General features: G+C 45.5%; 1 protein-coding gene across 14 annotated transcripts in view; it reads right to left on the bottom strand.

The window, feature by feature from the left end:
- The window catches only part of LOC110501025 (inactive histone-lysine N-methyltransferase 2E), a 29,876-nt gene extending 11,934 nt beyond the window's left edge, over nucleotides 1-17,942 (bottom strand). For 3 of the 14 annotated variants that reach the window (XM_036957256.1, XM_036957257.1, XM_036957259.1), the window contains exons 1-5: nucleotides 17,378-17,942; nucleotides 6,549-6,733; nucleotides 2,218-2,332; nucleotides 893-1,122; nucleotides 519-673 (exon numbers count right to left, since the gene is read on the bottom strand). In XM_036957256.1, the coding sequence (XP_036813151.1) occupies nucleotides 519-673; nucleotides 893-1,122; nucleotides 2,218-2,332; nucleotides 6,549-6,619 (571 nt within the window). In that variant the 5' untranslated portion in view covers nucleotides 6,620-6,733; nucleotides 17,378-17,942. Of the gene's footprint in view, nucleotides 1-518; nucleotides 674-892; nucleotides 1,123-2,217; nucleotides 2,333-3,904; nucleotides 3,993-6,548; nucleotides 6,734-16,806; nucleotides 17,357-17,377 lie in introns of those variants that run through there. The other 11 variants (XM_036957247.1, XM_036957251.1, XM_036957248.1 and 8 more) reach the window with 11 other exon arrangements.
- Nucleotides 17,943-20,710: the final 2,768 nt, after the last annotated feature.

Genomic DNA, 20,710 nt, shown 5'->3' with positions numbered 1-20,710 from the left:
AGCGTTCAGCTGAATCAGAGATGTGGTCCTGAGACCCCCTGGGTGCACATTTTAGTTATTGCTCAGCACTACACAGCTGATTCAAATAACCAACTCAGCATCAAGCTTTGATTATTTGAATTAGCTGTGTAGTGCTAGGGCAAAAAACATGTACAAATTACCTTGACTAACCTGTACCCCTGCACATTGACACGGCACCCCCTTTATATAGCCTCATTATTGTTATTTTGTGTTACTTTTATTACATTTATTTAGTAAATATTTTCTTGAACTGTATTGTTGGTTAAGTGCTTGTAAGTAAGCATTTCACATGAAGGTCGACACCTGTTGTATTCGGCACATGACAAATAAAATGTGATTTGATTTGTGGCCTGGATCTCTCCCCCACAAGGGGAAGAGGCTGCAGTAGTGAGCAGAGCAGCCTGACTTACACAGCCTTTATTACACTGCCATCTGATCTGAGAGCTGTTTACTGGAGGGCACTGGGAGGGACTGGAAAAGGTAGGTATATATCTCACCATCTCTCCACTCACCGGACATGTTCTCCCTCTTGCGGGTCTGCAGCACGATGGCCCGGTCTCTGTCCAGGATGCGCGGCTGGCAGCGCTCACACAGGTACGTCTCAGGAATGTGCTGCCTGTCGATCCCCATGCAGTCTATGTGCTGCCACACACTGAGAGAGAAGAGGGCAGAGAGTCAGTAACAGCAGCCATTCACAATGCAACAGGGGATCTAGAGAGGGGTCACTAATCCCAAAGAAAAGTTGAGATGAGACATGGACACTGTTTGAAGGCTAGAATGTTCATAAATCACTGCTAGGACAGTATGGACTCTGGTCTAAGTCACTGTGACCTGTGACCTGATAAAGGAGAGGGTCAATCCCAGTTCCTACCTGCACTTGTCGCAGCAGATCATGTAGCCGTCGTCGTGGGTGAAGCCACAGATGCAGCGGGTGATGTCGGCCCCGTAGCTGCCGTCCTCCGAGGTGCTGAGTGTGGTGCCCCTGGAAGCCTCGTCCTGCAGGCCCCCCGGCACAAACAGCCCCTCGCCTGGACGGATCAGCATGGAGGGGGGAGGGGAGGCCGGGGGAGTGGGCGGGGGGCGCGCCCCATAGTTGTGGTCCTGGGGAGGGGGACATAAAGGTGTTGAAGGAGACACAAACAAGCCACAAAAATAAAAGAGTCGCACACTATATATAAACTCCCAGTAAATCACCAACTTTTCGGCATCACTGTGACTTCTTCAGGTTGACACATACAACAATAGCATGTCAAACATTGAAATTCTAATTCAACAACTGCAAATGGCCACTTATTTCTAATATGAATTGTTCAATTGTCTTGAATTGGAATTTCCTTTTCGTTATTCACTAAGCTAAGACGGCATTGTGATTGACCCTAAACCATATCCACAGTCTCCTCCCCCAGGTGAGTGAACTAGCCTGTATGAGGAGTATTCTAGTGAACGGTAGTGTCCGTGTATTATAGTGAACGGTAGTGTCCGTGTACTGTATTATGGTGTACGGTAGTGTCCTGTATTATAGTGAACTGTATTATAGTGTACGGTAGTGTCAGAGAACTGTATTATAGTGTACGGTAGTGTCAGAGAACTGTATTATAGTGTACAGTATTGTATTATAGTGTACGGAAGTGTACCGTATTATAGTGTATGGTATTGTATTATGGTGTATGGTATTGTATTATGGTGTACGGAAGTGTACTGTATTATAGTGTATGGTATTGTATTATAGTGTATGGTATTGTATTATAGTGTACGGTAGTGTCAGTGTCCTGTATTGCAGTGCACGGTAGTTTCAGTGTCCTGTATTACAGTGCACGGTAGTGTCAGTGTCCTGTATTACAGTGCACGGCAGTGTCAGTGTCCTGTATTACAGTGCACGGCAGTGTCAGTGTCCTGTATTACAGTGCGCGGCAGTGTCAGTGTCCTGTATTACAGTGTGCGGCAGTGTCAGTGTCCTGTATTACAGTGCGTGTCAGTGTCCTGTATTACAGTGCGCGGCAGTGTCAGTGTCCTGTATTACAGTGCGCGGCAGTGTCAGTGTCCTGTATTACAGTGCGCGGTAGTGTCAGTGTCCTGTATTACAGTGCACGGTAGTGTCATTGTCCTGTATTACAGTGCACGGTAGTGTCATTGTCCTGTATTACAGTGCATTATAGTGGTGTACTGCAGTTTAGTGTTGAAGTGGAGTGTACTCACGGCGTAGGGCAGCCCAATGTAACTGTGGGAGTGGTGAGAGCTAATGCTGTAGATCTGGTGCGGGTAGCTGGACTTCTCCACCACCACAGGGCTGGCCTCTACCGATTCTGGTCTGCTGGACAGAGAGAGAAACAGTTAGGAGGGGGATCCCATTCACAACGTAACAGAGAAGAGAAATCAGTGTGTTGTAAATAGAAGAGGTGCAGAAACAGTAAGGGGGATTCCATTTACAACAGTAAGAGAGAAAGCAGAGAGCAGAGAGAGAAAAAAATGAAAGCTAGACATGAGGGAGAGAAACAGGAGGGAGATGAGTGTAGCGTTAAACGACAAGTAGAGTGAGAAAAGGGGTAGAATAGGAGAAAGAGCAGAGAGAACATCCTCATAAGCAGTGAGTGTACTGGTGTGCTTCATTGATTCTCCTCTTCCACTGGCTTAATGAGGAGTGTTTATTTGGGAGGGCTTTAGGGGAGCTGACAGTGGTTGTGACAGAGTGGAAGTGACATGTGTGTCTCCTGCCCTCTTCATATCACCTTTGCTAACTGGACAGAGCTAATTGCAGGGATAATAACTAAATGGGGGGCCTAACCTCTCCACAATATTTAAACCTGAGCCCCATTTCTGGAGGACATACACTACTGGAGGCTAACACACAACATTGACACACGCAGAAACAATAACAGGCATTCACTTCCGTGAGATCATTTATCAAACCGGTAAATCCACTTTTATTCTATGACATTGCAGTGGCACAGAGAAAGCCTGTTGAACATGGGAGTATGGTTAAATAGGCTACTTCTAACTGGCATTGAAGAGGGGGCGAGGGGTTCAAAAACAAGGGAAGTGGGATTGGCAAATGGACAAGAGAGGATATGAAGGAGGGAAGGTGTGATGGGAGGAGTGGCACTGTCAGGAGAGAAGAAAAGAAAGACCAGTGACAGCCCAGGCAGTTGAGACTCCAAGCTGATGTCATGACAAATCAGAAGGCGGGCTGAAGTTCCAACAACTAATACAGCAACTCCTACACACAGACAGCCTGTTGGTCAGTCATGAGGAAGAAACTCCAAATCCTCCCCTTCTCATGCTGGATAGTCCAGACAACTGCTACAAGGTCAAAGAGAGCGAGAGTGAAGGAGAGAGAGGAGCGATGCCCCCAGGTGTATCTGAGGCTGGCTTTGCACATTCACACACATTTCAGAAGCAAAATGAAACCTTGACAAGAGGCCAACTGCCCTGACAAAAAGTTTGGCTAATAATGCAGAGTACAAGAGAAAAGCCCACAAACTGGACAGCTTCACAGGTACCGTGTTATAACATGTATGTGTGGTCGGTCTGATGGTGTAGTAGAATCCCTGAGGGGATGCTATGGCTATATGGCTCAAACAGGCTATGTAGCATATTTGGACATCAAGTACAAGGAACAGTTGACACACAAACCCTGAATAATAAAGAGAATATGTGAAACCACACACACACACACACACTGCCCCGCAGAAACACTTCCAGACAGTAACTGGAATACATGACAAGCCAGTAGCAGCACTGTAGGGTAGCAAAACTAGGCTACTCAAACGAATGGACGTGCCACGTGTCAGCATGTTAAAGTACAAACACACCTCTCCAATGCTCCAACCCTCCCTCTCCTCTCTAGACACCCCGTCCCTCCTAGGGTAAAGCAGCAGTACAGTACCTGGTGGAGTCAGTCTTTCACCCCTAGTCTCCCCGCATGCTGCACACCATGACCTCTCAATGCTCGCTGTGCAGCACTTCCTTAAATATGGTATTGGCGCTCAAGCAGGAGCTTTGTGTCAAACTGAAAACATACGTGCATGTAAAAAGGTCTAGGGGCGGGCCCCAGGGAAGGTGTGTGTACATAACTTGCTGAAACACACACACACACACAGAGAGAGAGAGAGAGAGAGAGAGAGAGAGAATCACTACTCTTCCCAGGGCAGAGAAGTATCCCAACCCAAATCCAAAGAAACTTTAAAGTAGGCCACTGAAAACAGTGTGAATGATTTACCAGAGTCAAATCTATACTTCATAATCAGGGATTTGCAGGGATGCAGCATGCATCATTCAGTGGTGAGAACATTCTCATTCATGTATTAAAATGAAATCAGTGATCGTATGATGAGTCATTAAAATGGGCTTTCTTGTGTTTTCATGGGATAGTTCCTCTGGTGAGAGGGGGGATGATAGAAAAAGGAGAAGAGAACAGACATGTGATGAGCGAGTTTGTTTGATGGATGGCGAGGGGCCATGTTTGGTCTCAGTGTGAGTGGCCAAAGGGACTGAGACTGACTGCATCAATCATATCTGTCTCATAGGAAGTCGGGGACGAAGGCAGAGAGACACAGAGCCAGAGTAGATGATGCTATAGTCAATCAAACACACACAAACATCTCAAACACGTCAGGGGGAAGCTATGAGATGTGAGACACCGGGAGACTCAGAGAGCAGAGACAGCAGAGAGAGACAACATAGATAGAGGTTTCAATTAAACAGACAGCTAGGCATGTGCTAATCATAGCTCACAGCTCAAGAGAGAGCTTAATATGGAGCAAGAGATCACACACACAGAGAGAGAGAGAGCACTTCTGCACAGCCAGAGGCAACGCCTTCACACCAAAGTGTTTCCACTCATTGCCATGGCGACGCACTGTAGCCGTCAGCAAGTGCACGCAAACTGTGCCCCGTGTGTCGCTGGGTAGCTAGAATAACATACACGGCAGCCGCGAACAGCAAGTCACGACACACACACACACACACACAGTCTGCAGCCACAGCGCATCCCCCTGCTCGTCACAACGCTGCATCTTTCAGAGGGAGGTGGAGAGAGAGTGACTGCTCCTCTGGGAGTAGCTGGGTAGCTAGGGTTAGCAAGTTAGCACACTAATGCTAACCTCAGCCCTGTGTTGAGAACACGAGGGCCTCGAAGAGTACCAAGGATCTGTGACTTGTTTTATCAGTAGGGTGGAAGGAAGAGGGCTAGATGAGAACTACCCTGGTCTGTGGGCACGCTGGCGGTCGGTAGTCTTGTGTGTTTTACTGACAGCCAGCTATACTCTGTGCTCCCGCACATTGGAGGCCCAATTCAAGATTGCATCAGGCAGGGGGTAGGTCGCCGCAGGGCGGAGAGAGAAGGATAGAGAGAGAGGGCTTAAAACCCGCCCCTGTGAACAGAAGGGCTCTGGGCTGAGACACAGCCCTATAAATGGCTGACTGGAAGGGGGAGGAAAGAGGTGAGCGCGACGGGAACCATTTAAGACGCCTTAACCGCAAGAGGGCCACCTGCCATTCAGCCCGGTGACCATGGCAATAGCCCCTGCGCATTGCGGAAGGGAGACATTGGGGGAGGTTGCCATGGCAACCAGCTGTGGTCGACTGCAACAGCTCTTAAGGCTGGGGGAGAGTGACACGGACCCATTTAAAGAAACAAGCCCTCTAAAAGGAGACCTTTCTATTCTTCAACCACAGGAGCACAGAGGAGGTCGCTCTTATTTGTCTGTAATACTTTGCCAGTACCCCCGAGGAGGGTATAGGGAATACTGTGAGGAGGGTGGTATGTTGTTGCTGCCATGGCGCCAGGCTCCACTTCCCTAACAAGGTGCACAGCATACAGACAAGGATCAGGTGCATCATTTTCAGAGTAAAATTCTCCCTCCACCTGGTGGTGTCATTCTAAAATCATGACATTAGCTACACTGACATTGTATTACACAGAAGCAACTCAGAAATAGAAATTGAACAGTGTGTGATGCTAGATGGTCAAATACAACATATGCTGTGCTTATAAGTGACAAGCTCTTCTGCCTCATATCTTCTCTACAAAGTGTGTTTTGTCATATATGGAACTTGGATGGTCTGGTCAGATTAACAGCTAGGACATTGAGAATGTTTATGGGAAGTGATGGTGTGAGACGGTGAGTGCTATGTATGTGATCAATGGCAGTGATTGACCAGGTCTGTCCCTTACAGCAGACAGCAGGGCTATGGAGCCCCTCAGCAGGGCAAGAGCAGAGACAATGCAGCACAGAGACACAGAGAGTAGATACACACAGAAACAAAGATACACAGAGACAGAAAGGCCGTAAGGGGGAGATATGGTCGACAGACAGATGACAGGCCCAATTAAAGTGAATGAGGAAGCGGGGGAGAAAGGATGAAATAAAAAGAGAGAGTGGGTGAGAAAGAGATGGGAGGGGGGGATGACAGCAGCAGACAATGGAGGAGAGGCAGAGAATGAGTGAAAAGGAGAATAGAGAGAGTAAGAGAAGGGTGAGATGAATCATGAGATGGTGGGTTGGGCCTGAAGACGTTGGTATACTCACTCTGAGCCTGCAGCCATTTCCAGGTATGAGGTGTCTGCTGTGTCCACCCCTACAGGGATCACTATGCTCATGACGTTCTTTGCTGATCAATTCTTGTCCTACTGAGTCCAGAGCATGGGAGTCCAAAACACTGAGGCATGCCAGCCACAGCACTCATTGCAGACATCTAAGTGCATCCACAAGGCCTGCCAACACACAGAGGGAGAGAGAAAGACAAGGGAGTTAGCATGGTGACAGTCACCTATCTGAAACTAGATCAGACAGACTGAAAACTGGGGTATTTCCAGGAATCACCATGATTCATAAATTCAGCTGTGTGAGATGTAGGTACTTGCTATCTGCTAGTAACATGGAAAATGAACAGCATGATAAGAATTTCCCTAGCAAAGCTCTCAAAGAGAACCCTCGCCCACCTCACTGGCTACCTGAGACATTCATGGATGCAAGGGGGTAGTAGAGACTGGGGGTACACAGACTGCCAGGAATGCAGGATGCTGCGGTGGCAGTGTTCCACCACAAGGGGGTGTGAGAGAACACAGAGCTCTGACTGGCGGCCATTAATGTGGGGGAAAGAAAAACGCAACACTGAGAGGCCATCTTTTCACTGAGCTTTATTGTTCTATTGAGCAGAACAGCACGCACACACACACACAGACATACACTCTCTCAAACACACAATCCTTTAACACTGTAATTAGAGCTGTCACAAGCCCCTGGCTGTCTGGATGTGAAAGCCAGTGTTAAATAGGCATCTTGTCTCACTCTCCCCCTCTCACACTGTTTGTTCAGCATTGCAGGTGGACAGGCGATGCATAGAAAGACTAAGTCAATAATTAACTCCATTAGGTGTCAGACAGACTGCAGCCTCTCTCTGATGAAGAGAGAAGTAGGACGAGGGACTAAATGGTTGGTTGACAGACAGAGGTAGCCACTCCAGCCAACAGGCAATAACAATGCTATGTACATAGATTAAATAGACCTGTCCCAATTAGTCTATACACAAACGGTGGGTGCTAATGTACAGGCTATTATAGCTTATAGCCTACGTAATGCAATGCATGTGTCCAGACAGGGGCATATGCGCTGGCCCTGATACTGAGAGCACAGCGTTGTTGATAAGTGGGATTAGTGGGAGGGACACATGCCTAGACAAAACAGAATGGAGTTCACACCTCTGTGTGTGCGTGCACCCGCCCTATAGCAAAGAGGGCTCATCTCAGACACACTGCTATACAAATCTGGACATTTCAGGTTTACTAGACCACTGAAACATTTTTACAGTCTCTTTAAACAGCAGGGCCCATATCACAACACAGCTTTGTGTGGCTCAAATAACAATAGAAACCAATTGTTGGTGGAACATTTCCCAGTAACAAGGCTCTTAGCCAGACCACTGAAATGACATAAAACCCCTTTGTGGTATCTCAAAGGCTCACTATGTTTTGGTGTAGTAAAAATCCCTTCCTTCGGAAACAGGCTGCCTGTTTCCAAGAGTTTTGCTGTGATCATCTCTGCCTCTGTCTAAGAGAATCCTGCTGTCACTGCTCAGGAATGCACACACACAGCTCACCCCCCCCCCCCCCCCCCCCCCCCCCCAGACAGATAAACCAAACCCTCTCCCCTTCTAGACCCTTGCACACATTCCTTTGCTGGGAGGCACCCAGGGGCGCAAGCACACACACACACACAGCTACAGGCACTGCACCGGGGGCCAGACACATTCAACACACACAAAAGGGGGGGTTGGAAAAAAGGCTAACGAGGACAGTACAGCATTCCTGACAAAATCTGAGTGCTGTGACTGCCTCCGACGCTCCTCCCACTTCCTCTAGCGGAGCTGTCTGTCACACGGGACCAACATGCCAAAAAAAGCAGAGGAAAAAGACAAATGCTCCCTCCACCTCGCTCCTTCTGCCCCATCCACCCCACCCCCGCCGGATCTCTCTCCTCCCTGCACTTCCTAAATAAACCTCAGAGCATGGAAGGGAAGGGGAGTGCCGCAGACAGTGCTCCTAATTACAAAGAGGCTGAGAGAGAGAGAGAGAGAGAGAGAGAGAGAGAGAGAGAGAGAGAGGCTGTGAGACAGGCTGAGCGAGAGGCTGAGAGAAATATCCAAAGTAAGCATTAGCAATATGTACATTGTTACATCATGCCAATACTGCAAATTGAATTGAGAGAGAGAGAAAGGTGAAGGGGAAAGGGGAGCAAGTACAAGAGGGAGATGGGGGGGGGGGGGGGGGGGGGAGAAAGACAAAGCACAACATTATAAATGGCAGAACACTAGCTCGTCAAGCGAGGAGAAAAGCTGCAGCTCTCGTCCCCCACTCCCCCTTGCGTTCTGTCTGAAGTTCTCTCATCACGGATCTCACAGCGCTGCAGGGAGCCTTCCAAATGATCCATCTACCCTCTGTTTGGGAGAGGGGTGGGGGAGGCGCCCAAACTCCTGTATGGGCACTAGGGTTCCTCTAGCACAGGCACAGCAGCCTTCTGAGACTGTGTGAGAGTAGAGCAGAGACGAGAGCTGAGCCCACTCCACCCCCTCTTCTCATTTGCCCTCCTCCCTTTCCCAATCTCCCTTCCTCACTAAGGCCATAGTCACGTCATTGTGTGGGGGAATAACTTTCCTTTTCAGACAGACCAGTCACTCTACTAAATAAATTCAGCAGGGGAAACACACACACGCTCCCTCGTGCTAGGCTAGTTGGAGCCACTGTACGTCAGAGCTTGTTTTCATTGAGGCTCTTTGGGCCAAGTCTCAAGTGTTTGATTTTGAGCCGGGAGAAGAAAACGATGGACATAAAGACGGGCTTCTAACTGAAGCTGCGCTCCTCCTTCCCTCTAAGTTCCCTACAGGGGGCTGAAGTGACTTCACACCATCCTCATAGGCCGAGTCATCGCAGCAGCCAGCCATGAGCGCACACACACCAAATTAAAGACACTCCTATACACTGGAAAAAGGCACCATCAGAATGTCACAACCCTTCCTTTCACAGTGCCCAAACAGGGCTACTCTCTGCAGCAGCTGTCCTTCATTAATCGCAGTGCCCAAGCTGCCAGGGCTCCCTCTGTGCTTTACCTCTGAAGGTGAAACCATACATCAATAATACAGGACATTAGAGATGTAGGCCTACATTGTGTATGCGTGTGTAAAAGATTGGGCACCACTAGCAGCAAATAGACAAGTTCCACTGTGATGTTTACCCATTGACCACCTATAGCGCAGCAGCAAACTGCCCTAAAGGGCATTGGAGAGAGAATGATATTGCATCGTCCACATCCATGCTCTGCAGAGCACACTAACCAGCAGACAATTGCCCCAGGCCAGCACTGTGTGTGCGAGAGAGAGAGAGAGACAGTTTGTCCTAGAGGCTACTCTACACACATCAGCCTACACACTTTGGGCTTGTACCCTGTCAAACAAACACACACAGGGGGTAAAGGAGGGATCTCCCATCTCAGGTGCAGGGTACAGCCAGCCAGGGTTTTCAGTGCAGAACATCCAGGTTCTGACAGCTGGTCTGGGGCAGCACTGCTCTGGCCTACTCCCCCTCCGTACACCCTCCTCTCCCTAACACAGCACGGCCCCATTTGACATTCTTAAATCTGATAAGGATGACCGATGAGAAACAAAATCTTGGATTTGCGTCGAGCTCGCCTGTCCACCTGTGTGACTCAGTCTTATCTATATTAGGAAAGAAAGGCCAACTACTCAAACCAAATCAAATTAGACTGACAGGCTCAAATGCAGCTTTTCTGTGCCTGGTGTTAATTGTCGAGAAATTGGGTCGCAATTATCACAATTGCAACATTTGGTTAAAAATGGGGCCTAGGTTTTTTTTTTGCCCATATCGGGCAACCCTACATGGCAGTGTGGAAATTATCTCAAATGAGTGCAGGAAATACATAAATTGATAAAAATGCAAATTGTTTTATAGTGTTTTCAACCTCATTCAAAAAGAATCTGAATGGAGAAAGACTCATTGAAATCACCCCTAGGGCCTCACACTACTCATAAAGCCAATTCACAACTTTTTTATTTTTTAAAACACTAAATACCATCAAAAATGTGAAAAATAAAGTGATTTGATATTTTGGCCATATCACCCAGCCCTGGTCAGAGACACTCCAGCCCCATTACAGCACAGTTCCATGATCGATTTCACACCTGGCGTTATATCACCAATCACCACATTCACCCTCACCTCCACTGAGTCTGCCCAGTACCCTGCACTAAGTAAGTAGTGTTAGCATGTAGCACAGCAACAGGAAGTGGGCGGGGCTAGGGAAGTATCAGGCCACCTATTTGGGAGGTAGTCTAACTAGTGAAAGGCCCATTTAATAAGGGATCCATTACAGCCCAGCACCGCAAAAACAGTTTACCTGAACCCTGTTTCCCTCTCCTCCTCTTGTGTGACCTACACGACCGTGCTGGGCCTCAGAGCAAGGCCAGACCCCCATGAGCTACTAAAGGCATGACTCTAGCTCTACACAGAAAGGAGGACACTGGAGGCTTAGTGACAGGCAGCCCCACAGGGTAAAACTACCTAGGCCGGCAGTGTACTGTTGTCAGCCAGCTATATCTATACAGATGATAGTTTCAGGATGGAGTCTGTTGTTCTCCAGGGACAGAGGGAGCAACACAAACACAAGTGGAACTCTTTACAGTGGAGGATGAGGCAGGCAGAGAGGAAGTCAATAGATTCTCACTAGCCCCACTAAGCTGTGGCCTTCTTCTTTCCTACCCTTCTGCCCTACCCTGTGCAGTAAACATCCTGTATAATGAACCCCTTCACTTCCTCACTCTGTGGCCCACTGTCCTGGCTATTGGCAGCTCGAAAAGCCTTCATGACTTCTCTTATTGAGCCCTTCATGGATGCGTGTGTGCTCCTGGGATTAAGGTGAAAGAAAAGGTGTCACCCAGCAGCGAGAGATCCCTGCCACGCACTCCTCTGTCCCCCAGGGGGGAGTGGCAGGCAGGCCACATCTCCCTGTCTCTGTCAACACAGCCAGCGAAACACCATATCAGGTATTTACAGCTGTGTAAGAGTGTGCAGAGAGGGGGCACCCACCAGGGGAGCGAGGAGAGGGAACCAGAGAAGGCAGTGTGAGTCAGTGTGTGAGGCAATTCGAATATGGTGCAGATAGGGAGACTGTTACAACGGTACGAGACTGTGACATGGTTATGGTAGCATGGCGTCTAGCACCAGGACAGAGCGCAGGCCACTGTCCCTTTAAGAGGAAAAAGAGGTAGGTGACTGTGGATTGTGTATTATATACCAGCCTCTGATTAGACACAGCAGGCCTGCTCTCATCCAGTATTTATGTCCACACAAAAGTGATAATTTTTTACTGAATTCAGGGAGGCCAACATCAGGGGAAACAGATTTTTACTGTGTCAGCTACATCCATACACACAGGCCTCGTTACTTGTCAGAGGGTTCCAGCCTGCAGTTGTTCTGACGAACGGAGCGGTTCAAACTGGTGTCTATTTTACTTCCCGACAGGGGCCCAAGTCTCCCAAGGTCTCTCTGCATCTAGGTCTCCACTGCATGAGTGACATCACAAACGTATCATGATATCATTCATTTGGTGGAGGATGAATCCCACTACGCAAAGCTAAGCTGTGGAAATACTAGAGGGAGCAGCATACAGCAGTCTGAGGCCTTACATTACCCCCACTGTTGACAGGCATTTGTGAAACAAGCACCTGTGTCAGTGAAAAGAAAGATCAGGAGTCACAAGCAAATGAGTGCCTGTATCAGTGTGTCAGTCAGTCAGCTGTGGCAGCGAAGATAGCCTACACAGCTCTCACTAGGCTCCTCTGGAGAAAGAGAGCAGCTGCACAGCCTCACTGTGGGGAAAACTGAAAACACCTCTGCCTCCAATGATTTGGCCTCCTGTCCTCAATTGGCAGAGGGGGAATTAACATAACCCTCGCCTCATAAGGACACAGAAGCCTAATTAGTGCCGTCCTGGAGAACCAAAACAGAATAGATTAATGGCTGTCTCTCTCGGCAGTCTCCATCCAAGATGGCCACAAATCCGGATAATTTTCTGTTCATGTGAGGAGGAGTCTCGTCTTAGGCTATGGCAACATGGGGTCATGAGGAGAAAAGGAGGAGAGAAAAAACACTGGGCGACTGTCTCAAACTGGCATTTGCACAGAGGCTGCCAAAGTTTGCGCCACAGAGAAGTATCCAGCTTCTCACAGGCCAGAAGGGAGGAGGGAAGGGAGCGGTGTGGAGCTGCCTACCTCACACCATCCAAAAGCTAGAACCACCACCAAGGGACTGAGGCATACTACTGGGAATGGGGCCTGAGCTGATGGAAAAATGTCACAACACATGAAAGGAAAGACATGCATTGTCAGGAGAAGATTGTTTGGGCAAAGTGGAGTCACGTGTACGTGCAAGGTGTAGCCAGGCAGATTTAAAAAGTATTGTTGTGGCACTGGGGCTCCTTCTCATTTCTATAATGGGTGATATAGAGCTCCTCGCTGGCCAGCTGTGTTTTATCATGAACTCTCAACACAATCACCAAAACAACAGACAAAAAAACCCTGGCCATTTATTTTCATTGTTGGGTTATTTGATGACGGGCATCTGTTCTGAGCCTGTGAGGGTGAGGGGGCAAGAGGAGGGCAGCAGGTTTTTGTCAATGTCAAAGGTAAATAACCAAGTCACAGCTGTTGTTTCATTCCCCCTTCACAAAACTCAACACCTCTGACCACCAGGTAGGACTTGGGAAACAGCCTGTTGTTTATCTATTCATGAATTTAATGTGAATTAGGCTAATTCAAATTAGGCAAATCCGAATTGGAAAATACAATTGAGAGAAAGTAGCCTATGTCCCAAAGAGCTAGGCCAAACCACACTGAAATCTTCCTAGCTAATTTAATGACAGTTTCTTGTACTAGGCATACCCGAACAATGGTAAATATTACACAAGCACATCGTTCCAGCCATAATGACACACACCATGGTTGTTGTGACCGGTTTGCTCTATGGTTCATATCCACAATCAGTGTCATGCTTTCCTCCTCAGTCGAGCTGACCTTTAGATAATCACTACTTATTAACTACATTTTAGAGGTCGACCGATTATGATTATTCAACGCCGATACCGATTATTGGAGGACCAAAAAAGCAGAGACCGATTAATCGGCCATTTTTTAAAATTTGTAATAATGACAATTACAACAATACTGAATGAACACTTATTTTAACTTAAATAATACATCAATAAAATCAATTTAGCCTCAAATAAATAATGAAACATGTCCAATTTGGTTTAAATAATGAAAAAACAAAGTGTTGGAGAAGAAAGTAAAAGTGCAATATGTGCTATGTAAGAAAGCTAACGTTTCAGTTCCTTGCTCAGAACATGTGAACATATGAAAGCAGGTGGTTCCTTTTAACACGAGTCTTCAATATTCCCAGGTAAGAAGTTTTAGGTTGTAGTTATTATAGGAATTATAGGACTATTTCCCTCTATACCATTTGTATTTCATTAACCTTTTACCATTGGATGTCGACCACTTTAGTATTGCCAGTGTAACAGTATAGCTTCTGTCCCTCTCCTCGCTCCTCCCTGGGCTCGAACCAGCAACACAACGACACCAGCCACCATCGAAGCAGCGTTACCCATGCAGAGCAAGGGGAACAACTACTAGAAGGCTCAGAGCGAGTGACATTTGAAACTCTATTAGCGCGCGCTAACTAGCTAGCCATTTCACTTCGGTTACACCAGCCTCATCTCGGGAGTTGATAGGCCTGAAGTCATAAACAGCACAATGTTTGACGCACAACAAAGAGCTGCTGGCAAAACGCACAAAAGTGCTGTTTGAATGAATGTTTACCCGCCTGCTTCTGCCTACCACCGCTCAGTCGGATACTTAGATACTTGTATGCTCATCAGATTATATGCAACGCAGGACACGCTAGATAATATATAGTAATATCATCAACCATGTGTGGTTAACTTGTGATTATGATTGATTGTTTTTTTACAAAATAAGTTTAATGCTAGCTACTGCATTCACGTAACAGGCAGTCTCATTGTGGAGTGCAACGAGAGGCAGGTCGTTTTTGCGTTGGACTAGTTAACTGTACGGTTGCAAGATTGGATCCCCCGAGCTGACAAGGTGAAAATCCCACCGTTCCTAGGCCGTCATTGAAAATAAGAATGTGTTCTTAACTGACTTGTCTAGTTAAATAAAGGTAGATAAAAAAAAAATCGGCACATCGGCACCCAAAAATACCGATTTCAGATTGTTATGAAAACATGAAATTGGCCATTCCGATGAATCGGTCGACCTCTACTACATATGCGCATATAGTGAGAGAACGGGTAGCCTAATGATAGTGAATTATGAGATATTAAAATCGTCATGTCTAGTCATTGTGTTGCTTTCTACAAACATGAGTTAAGACTAGTAGCCCACTTACTGTTAAATGTGGTTAAATGTTAACTTGGTCCAACTTGCCAAAATGGGTGGGAATGTTTAGTGTTGGACAAAGCATGAGGTCAAAGAAGAGTGGGGGTGGCAATAAACACCATTGTTCTTTATACAAAGTGCTGGGTTTATATCATGTTATGCAACTCCTCAATATGACAACCTGCTAATAACATAGCCAAATTCAGCAACTACAATAAATAAATCGGAGCTGACGTATATTGCGTTGTTGTAGTAGTATCTGTATATACATCCTGCTCTTCAAATACAATGCATCACGAAACACAATATTAGCAAAGAAATGTGATTGAACGACATGGGGGGGGCTATTAGCTAACCAGACAGTTGGCCAGCGAATCTCAAACGTATGACCTGACAAGTGTATGTTTGTATCAAAGGCGGACTTTGTCACTATTTTAATGTACGACAGAAATCAGTCCTTATTAATCTATCCCATTGTGCACTAGCTTGCCCGTGACTGTGTGTCGGCGTTGCAGTCAGCTCAGCCGATAGGGGTGTGGAGGGCTGAACGTAGCTATTAAATTACCACAACATCAAGCCAAGCCGCCATTTTCATAGCGCTTTTCTAAGGACGGCAAGAAAACCGTGTAACTGGGGGACGGACACTCGCCACGAGAAGAAAATCCCCAAGAAAGCAATCAATCGTCTTTCAGACATTCTTACTTAAGTATCAATCTGTCGATACCGTTTATGTGTAGTTATTATTAGAAAAATGTAGAATCTCGTCGATAATTTAGCCAGCTGGTTAGCTAACGAGCCATGCTAGCTAGCTGCAATGGCTTTCAAAGATACAAAACGTTGGCTAGCGAGTGTCGGCAAAGGAACCATTTTCTCAAGTTACATAGCTAGGCGGCTAAAAAAAATATTGAGCCTCTTCGTCTTAACATACATAAGTGAGTTATTGTATCAATATTTGAAGCTTGTACTACTACCCGACTGCAACATCAGTTGTAGTACTTAGCTAGCTAATATTAGCGTTCGAACTGCGGTAAACGTCGCTGACCTACGCTGGCCAACGAGGTCTTTAACATGGAAAGATTAGCTACCTAAGCTAGTTTAGTAAGGCAACTTGGCACGTCATAGTGTGAACAATGCGCAAAGTTCACACTTGCTGAATATACGTTATCGCAGTTTGATTTCACTTTTAAATAACATTGAGACAATATTGTAACCAATCGCACAGTTTAAACGGTCAAAGAAGCTACATTGTCAGTGGAGGCAAGATTCCCCGATTTGAGTATGCCCCCTCCACTGAGGTATGGTCCCCTCCCCCCACGTTTGCAGCAGTTAAACCACATACCCTCTGAATCTAAATTAAGGGATGTAAATGCATTTGTCAACTAGGAACAGAATAGAATGGTGGGCGTTTATCGGTCCAATAGCCGTTTGTTCATCTAGTGACAGAAGGCCTCTAGTTTAATATTTAAAAAACATTTACACAATTGTGGACATGCGATTGAACTTTGACCAGAAATATAATGCAACCACAATTTCCAGAAAATTATACGTAGTCTTATCTATATGTAAACAAAAGCCCTGTCAATGCCCTCTGCGCAACACCACATTTTGTGGACTAGCTGGCTACTCAAACGGAAATAAACCTTCATAGGATCAACAAGAAGTGCACTTCCAACCACATATGAAAATCTAACTAGATAACGAGCACGGATGTGTTAAACCAAGGCAGTCCAACAAATACTGCAATACAATTCATGATTTACTTGTTCTGTAAGTACAATTTTACCACTAGCCTATTGCATGGGAGTACATTGGCAAACTGACCATCCTTTGGGGGCTGGTTGAAAGAGAGCGGGGTAGTTCTCCATGCCACCTAGTTCGACTGCAACAGCATACTGACAATGCAGGTAAAGCGAACTAGCCAAAATAGTTAATGTTTGATATTGTATTGCTTCCCTTTCTCTTCATTAACAATCCAATGTTATTCAACTGCATTAAGTAAGCGTGCTAACGCTTCAGAAGCAGCCAGTTGAATCTAAAATTCAAATGCGCTAACGTTAGCTAGCTAAACACTGCACTGTCTAACTAGCAAATGCTAACAGTTGCTAGCCAGCTAATACAAGTTAACGTTACACCAAAACAATACTATAATTCAGGACTAACATTCTAAGTAAGTGGCTCACTTAAATAAAAAAACAACTAATTTCCTACCAGAAAGTTAGTTATTAATCAACTTCCATCTAACTATAGCGCCATCAGCATCCACGTAGCTAACGTTACTAGCTACAGTAGCTAGCCATGAGAAACCAAGTCGGCAAGCTGGCTAGGTAGACTAACTTGGTGAGCTCTTGAAACTAAGACAACCTATGAGGTAGTTTTAAAGCGTTTTACTTACAGTTAAAGTCCACTGTAGATACCCTGAATAAAGAAACAGCGACCTGGGTGAGACCCCCGTCGCTAGAGCCTCGCTCTCTACACAACCAAAACAATAGCTACTTCACTCCACACTGCGGCTCTATAAGGTTTAAAAATATTTACACTGATAGCAATCTTTTTTAGAGACTCCCCCTACTGTAATTAGTTTTCGTTGGTAATTATTGGAACCCAATAATGACAGTCAGTTCCGAACCGTTAAAATTGTGTCCTACCTACGCCGACTGTTAGAAATTAGATCCCCTCAACCCTGTCTCTTTTCCCTTTGCAAAAATGGCGGCCCTGGCAGGACTGCCGTGACTCCGCCTCCTCCAGCCCATCAACCCCTAACCCGAGCCCCGCCCCTACACTCTCCGGGGTCCACAGGCCAAGATTACAGGGGCGCCGTGAAATGAGATGGCTACATGCGCGTTCACGCGTCCGTTCTGTTCTGTAGTTTTGTTTCTGTAGTCCAAATCTTGCCGCTATAATGCCACTATGCAGGATTTGTTAGTTCAGTTGCAACGAGTTGGTTCTAGAATATATATATATATCCTCTTGTTTATAATCGTAATTTATACAATATGATCTCCAAACTTAATTTATAACAAATGTAAACATTTGTAGGATTGATAAGAATCAACATCTCAGATTGTGTGAGTACAGCATCTCATGTTCAGCAATTCATTAAAAATGAATCCATTACCATGAATGGAATAATACCTCTTTATTGTCAATTAAAACATTTCATAAACATTTACATTTTCCTTCAACTGCTTGAAAGATCAAGCAACATGGTGCAACACAAAATTACAATACATGACAGACAATACAAGGCATAGACTAAACTCATGTACATAGTCCTGTTTGTTTTTTTTATTTTCAACATGCATCTGAGAACAATTTGTACACTTTGATGTGTGAGGGGGTAAAATTAGGGTGGTCAGTGCTTGACTTGGGTAGATGTTTACTGGAGCTGCGTACTGGCACTTCAGATTATCTACTGCTTGGGTTCCTGCACCTTCTATAGAATATTATCTCAAAAGTATTCTGGAGCTCCTGCACCTGAATATAAACAGTACCCAAAATGAGTACTGGCACCTCCAGTATTTCAGTCCAAGTCAAGCACTGTGTGTGTGTGTGTAGTCAATGCAGTTTCTTAGCAGCCAAGGACAAAGTCTGGTTGCTTTTATTACTTCCTCTGGAGGAACTTGTTGAATTGTCAGCCCTTTCCCTCCTGTTTCGCACTTCTCTTAACTGCAAAGCAATCTGATGTGCTTTTGTCAACCATATGACCATGATGTCTGGCACAGAGACATAAAATGTTCTACATCTATGGTCTGCCATCTCACCACCGCGCATGTCTCAAAGATTCATTCATTCAAGTGCTCATTTCACTTGTATAGATGATCCTGCTGCAAAATGTGAAACTTTTAAAATAGAAAAAACAAACAGGAATATATTGTATTGTCACTGAGGTCCATGACACACCTTCTGTATCTGCTACAAATAAAACAAACTCATGAATGGCAATTATTAGGCCCTAGTTACCAGAGTTTGAAATTAGCATCTAATTCTGCTGCCCAAGGCAGTAGGAGGAAACAAATATCTTACACATGAGCCCTTGCTTTCTTTGATTTAACTGAAGGCAAGGTGGGTGGCAGACAATACTGACCAAAATCAACACAATTTACAAATGTAAGCATCGTGCTATTGTTAACAAGTACATTTAATTCATAATTGCTGTTACATTATTCCAGTCTCCCCCCCAAAACTGCACTATTATGAATACATGTTATATGTAGGCCTAGTTCAATAATGACAACAATGCGTATAGGCTACAAGAGGTCAAGGCAAACGGATCGTCGCATATGTAAAGTAAAACGTCTCCATGTCCAATTTTCAGAGTATATCATCCACACAGATGCATTTTCTAAGAGCTAAAGAGGTGCGTCCAACAATTAATCAAAAAATACGTTGGACATGTCGTGTACGTGTCGTTCGAATTAAGGCGAAGATACAGTGGCTCCTGCGAATCTTCCAATCCTGTTCACATATACAGTCATTGCCTGTTCACATGACATTACAGTTCGACCTCCCCTCCCGCACTGAGATCTAGCCAAACCGCATCCCCGCGCGCACGCGTAATACTGAAACTGGGCTTTCTCGTCTGTTGGTTGTATCAGATCGTCTTGACAGAGTAGATGAGCCTTCATAACGGCTACAACTATACTCATTTCATAAATCTTATAGCGAACGTAGGTGATATTGTACAACAGTCGTCGGTATATATATTTTTTTGTACTTGATTCAGAGTGTAGGGTTTTCATAAAAACACTAGTTGGAGACATTATCAAGAAGTAGCCTATTCGGTTTCCGGGCAGTTTGATTAGGATGAGATTCGGTGGTAAAATATAGCGTTCTCTCGTTTTCGCAAAATGGCGTTCTTGTTTTAATAGATTGACATTGCTCTCAGCCAATGATGCATGAATTGGCCTGTTTTTGCAGAAATGGTTGGCTTCTGATGACATCATTCGGACATCGGTTGTAGGCGGGTTCTGAGCTGTGAGGGGAGAGTGGCGCAACCGGAGAACTTGCAGAGCCAGGCGCCATTAGGGCTGAGTCAAGAAAAACAATGCTTTGGAATGCAAGATAAATACGGGATGAGCAATTTATTGCTGTTCGACGATAGGAATTACTCAAATTAACTCGCCATTCAACGTATTGTATGCAGATAGCTATAGATCACTTTCCGTTATTTTTGTGAAATTGCAACAACGCAGCTGGTGGTAAATAAGATGGCGCCTGCCGTTAACGAGCATGCACGTGCATAAAGTGCACTGACTAGGCGGCGGCACTGCGCGCACTCCCGAAAGGAGTGCGGAAAGCATCGTTTCTAAACCATGCTCCTAACTTTTGTCGTTAAGTCGCGTTTGGTCTTGTCAGTTTATACTATATTGTTTATGTATTTCCTATTCTAGCATTTAAACCGAGAAGCAGACTGACGAGCCAACTTACAAGTCGAAACATGGATGGATGGAAAGTAACGGTCAATGTCTATGAAATTGTAAAAGTGGCCAACAAAAGCTGAACTGAACATTGGCATGAAAGGGAATAAACTTTTCTGCAGGACTTTAAAGTAATAATTCGATTACAGCTGGATACATTACAATTGATGGAACGCGAAGTTAATTGCAAATTTGATATTTTTGTAATAGTTTCCACCAGAAAAAAAGCAACTGTCAAACCGCTTAGCTGTTGATAGGGAGCTTAGAGCTTGTCCGCCATGTTGTCCCACTCGGTTCTCAGATTCATT

This window comes from Oncorhynchus mykiss, chromosome 21 (genome assembly GCF_013265735.2).
Source record: "Oncorhynchus mykiss isolate Arlee chromosome 21, USDA_OmykA_1.1, whole genome shotgun sequence".
NCBI classification, from domain to species: Eukaryota; Metazoa; Chordata; class Actinopteri; order Salmoniformes; family Salmonidae; genus Oncorhynchus; species Oncorhynchus mykiss.
The sequence above is the reverse complement of the archived record's forward strand: the minus strand, read 5'-3'. Positions and strand labels throughout refer to the sequence as shown.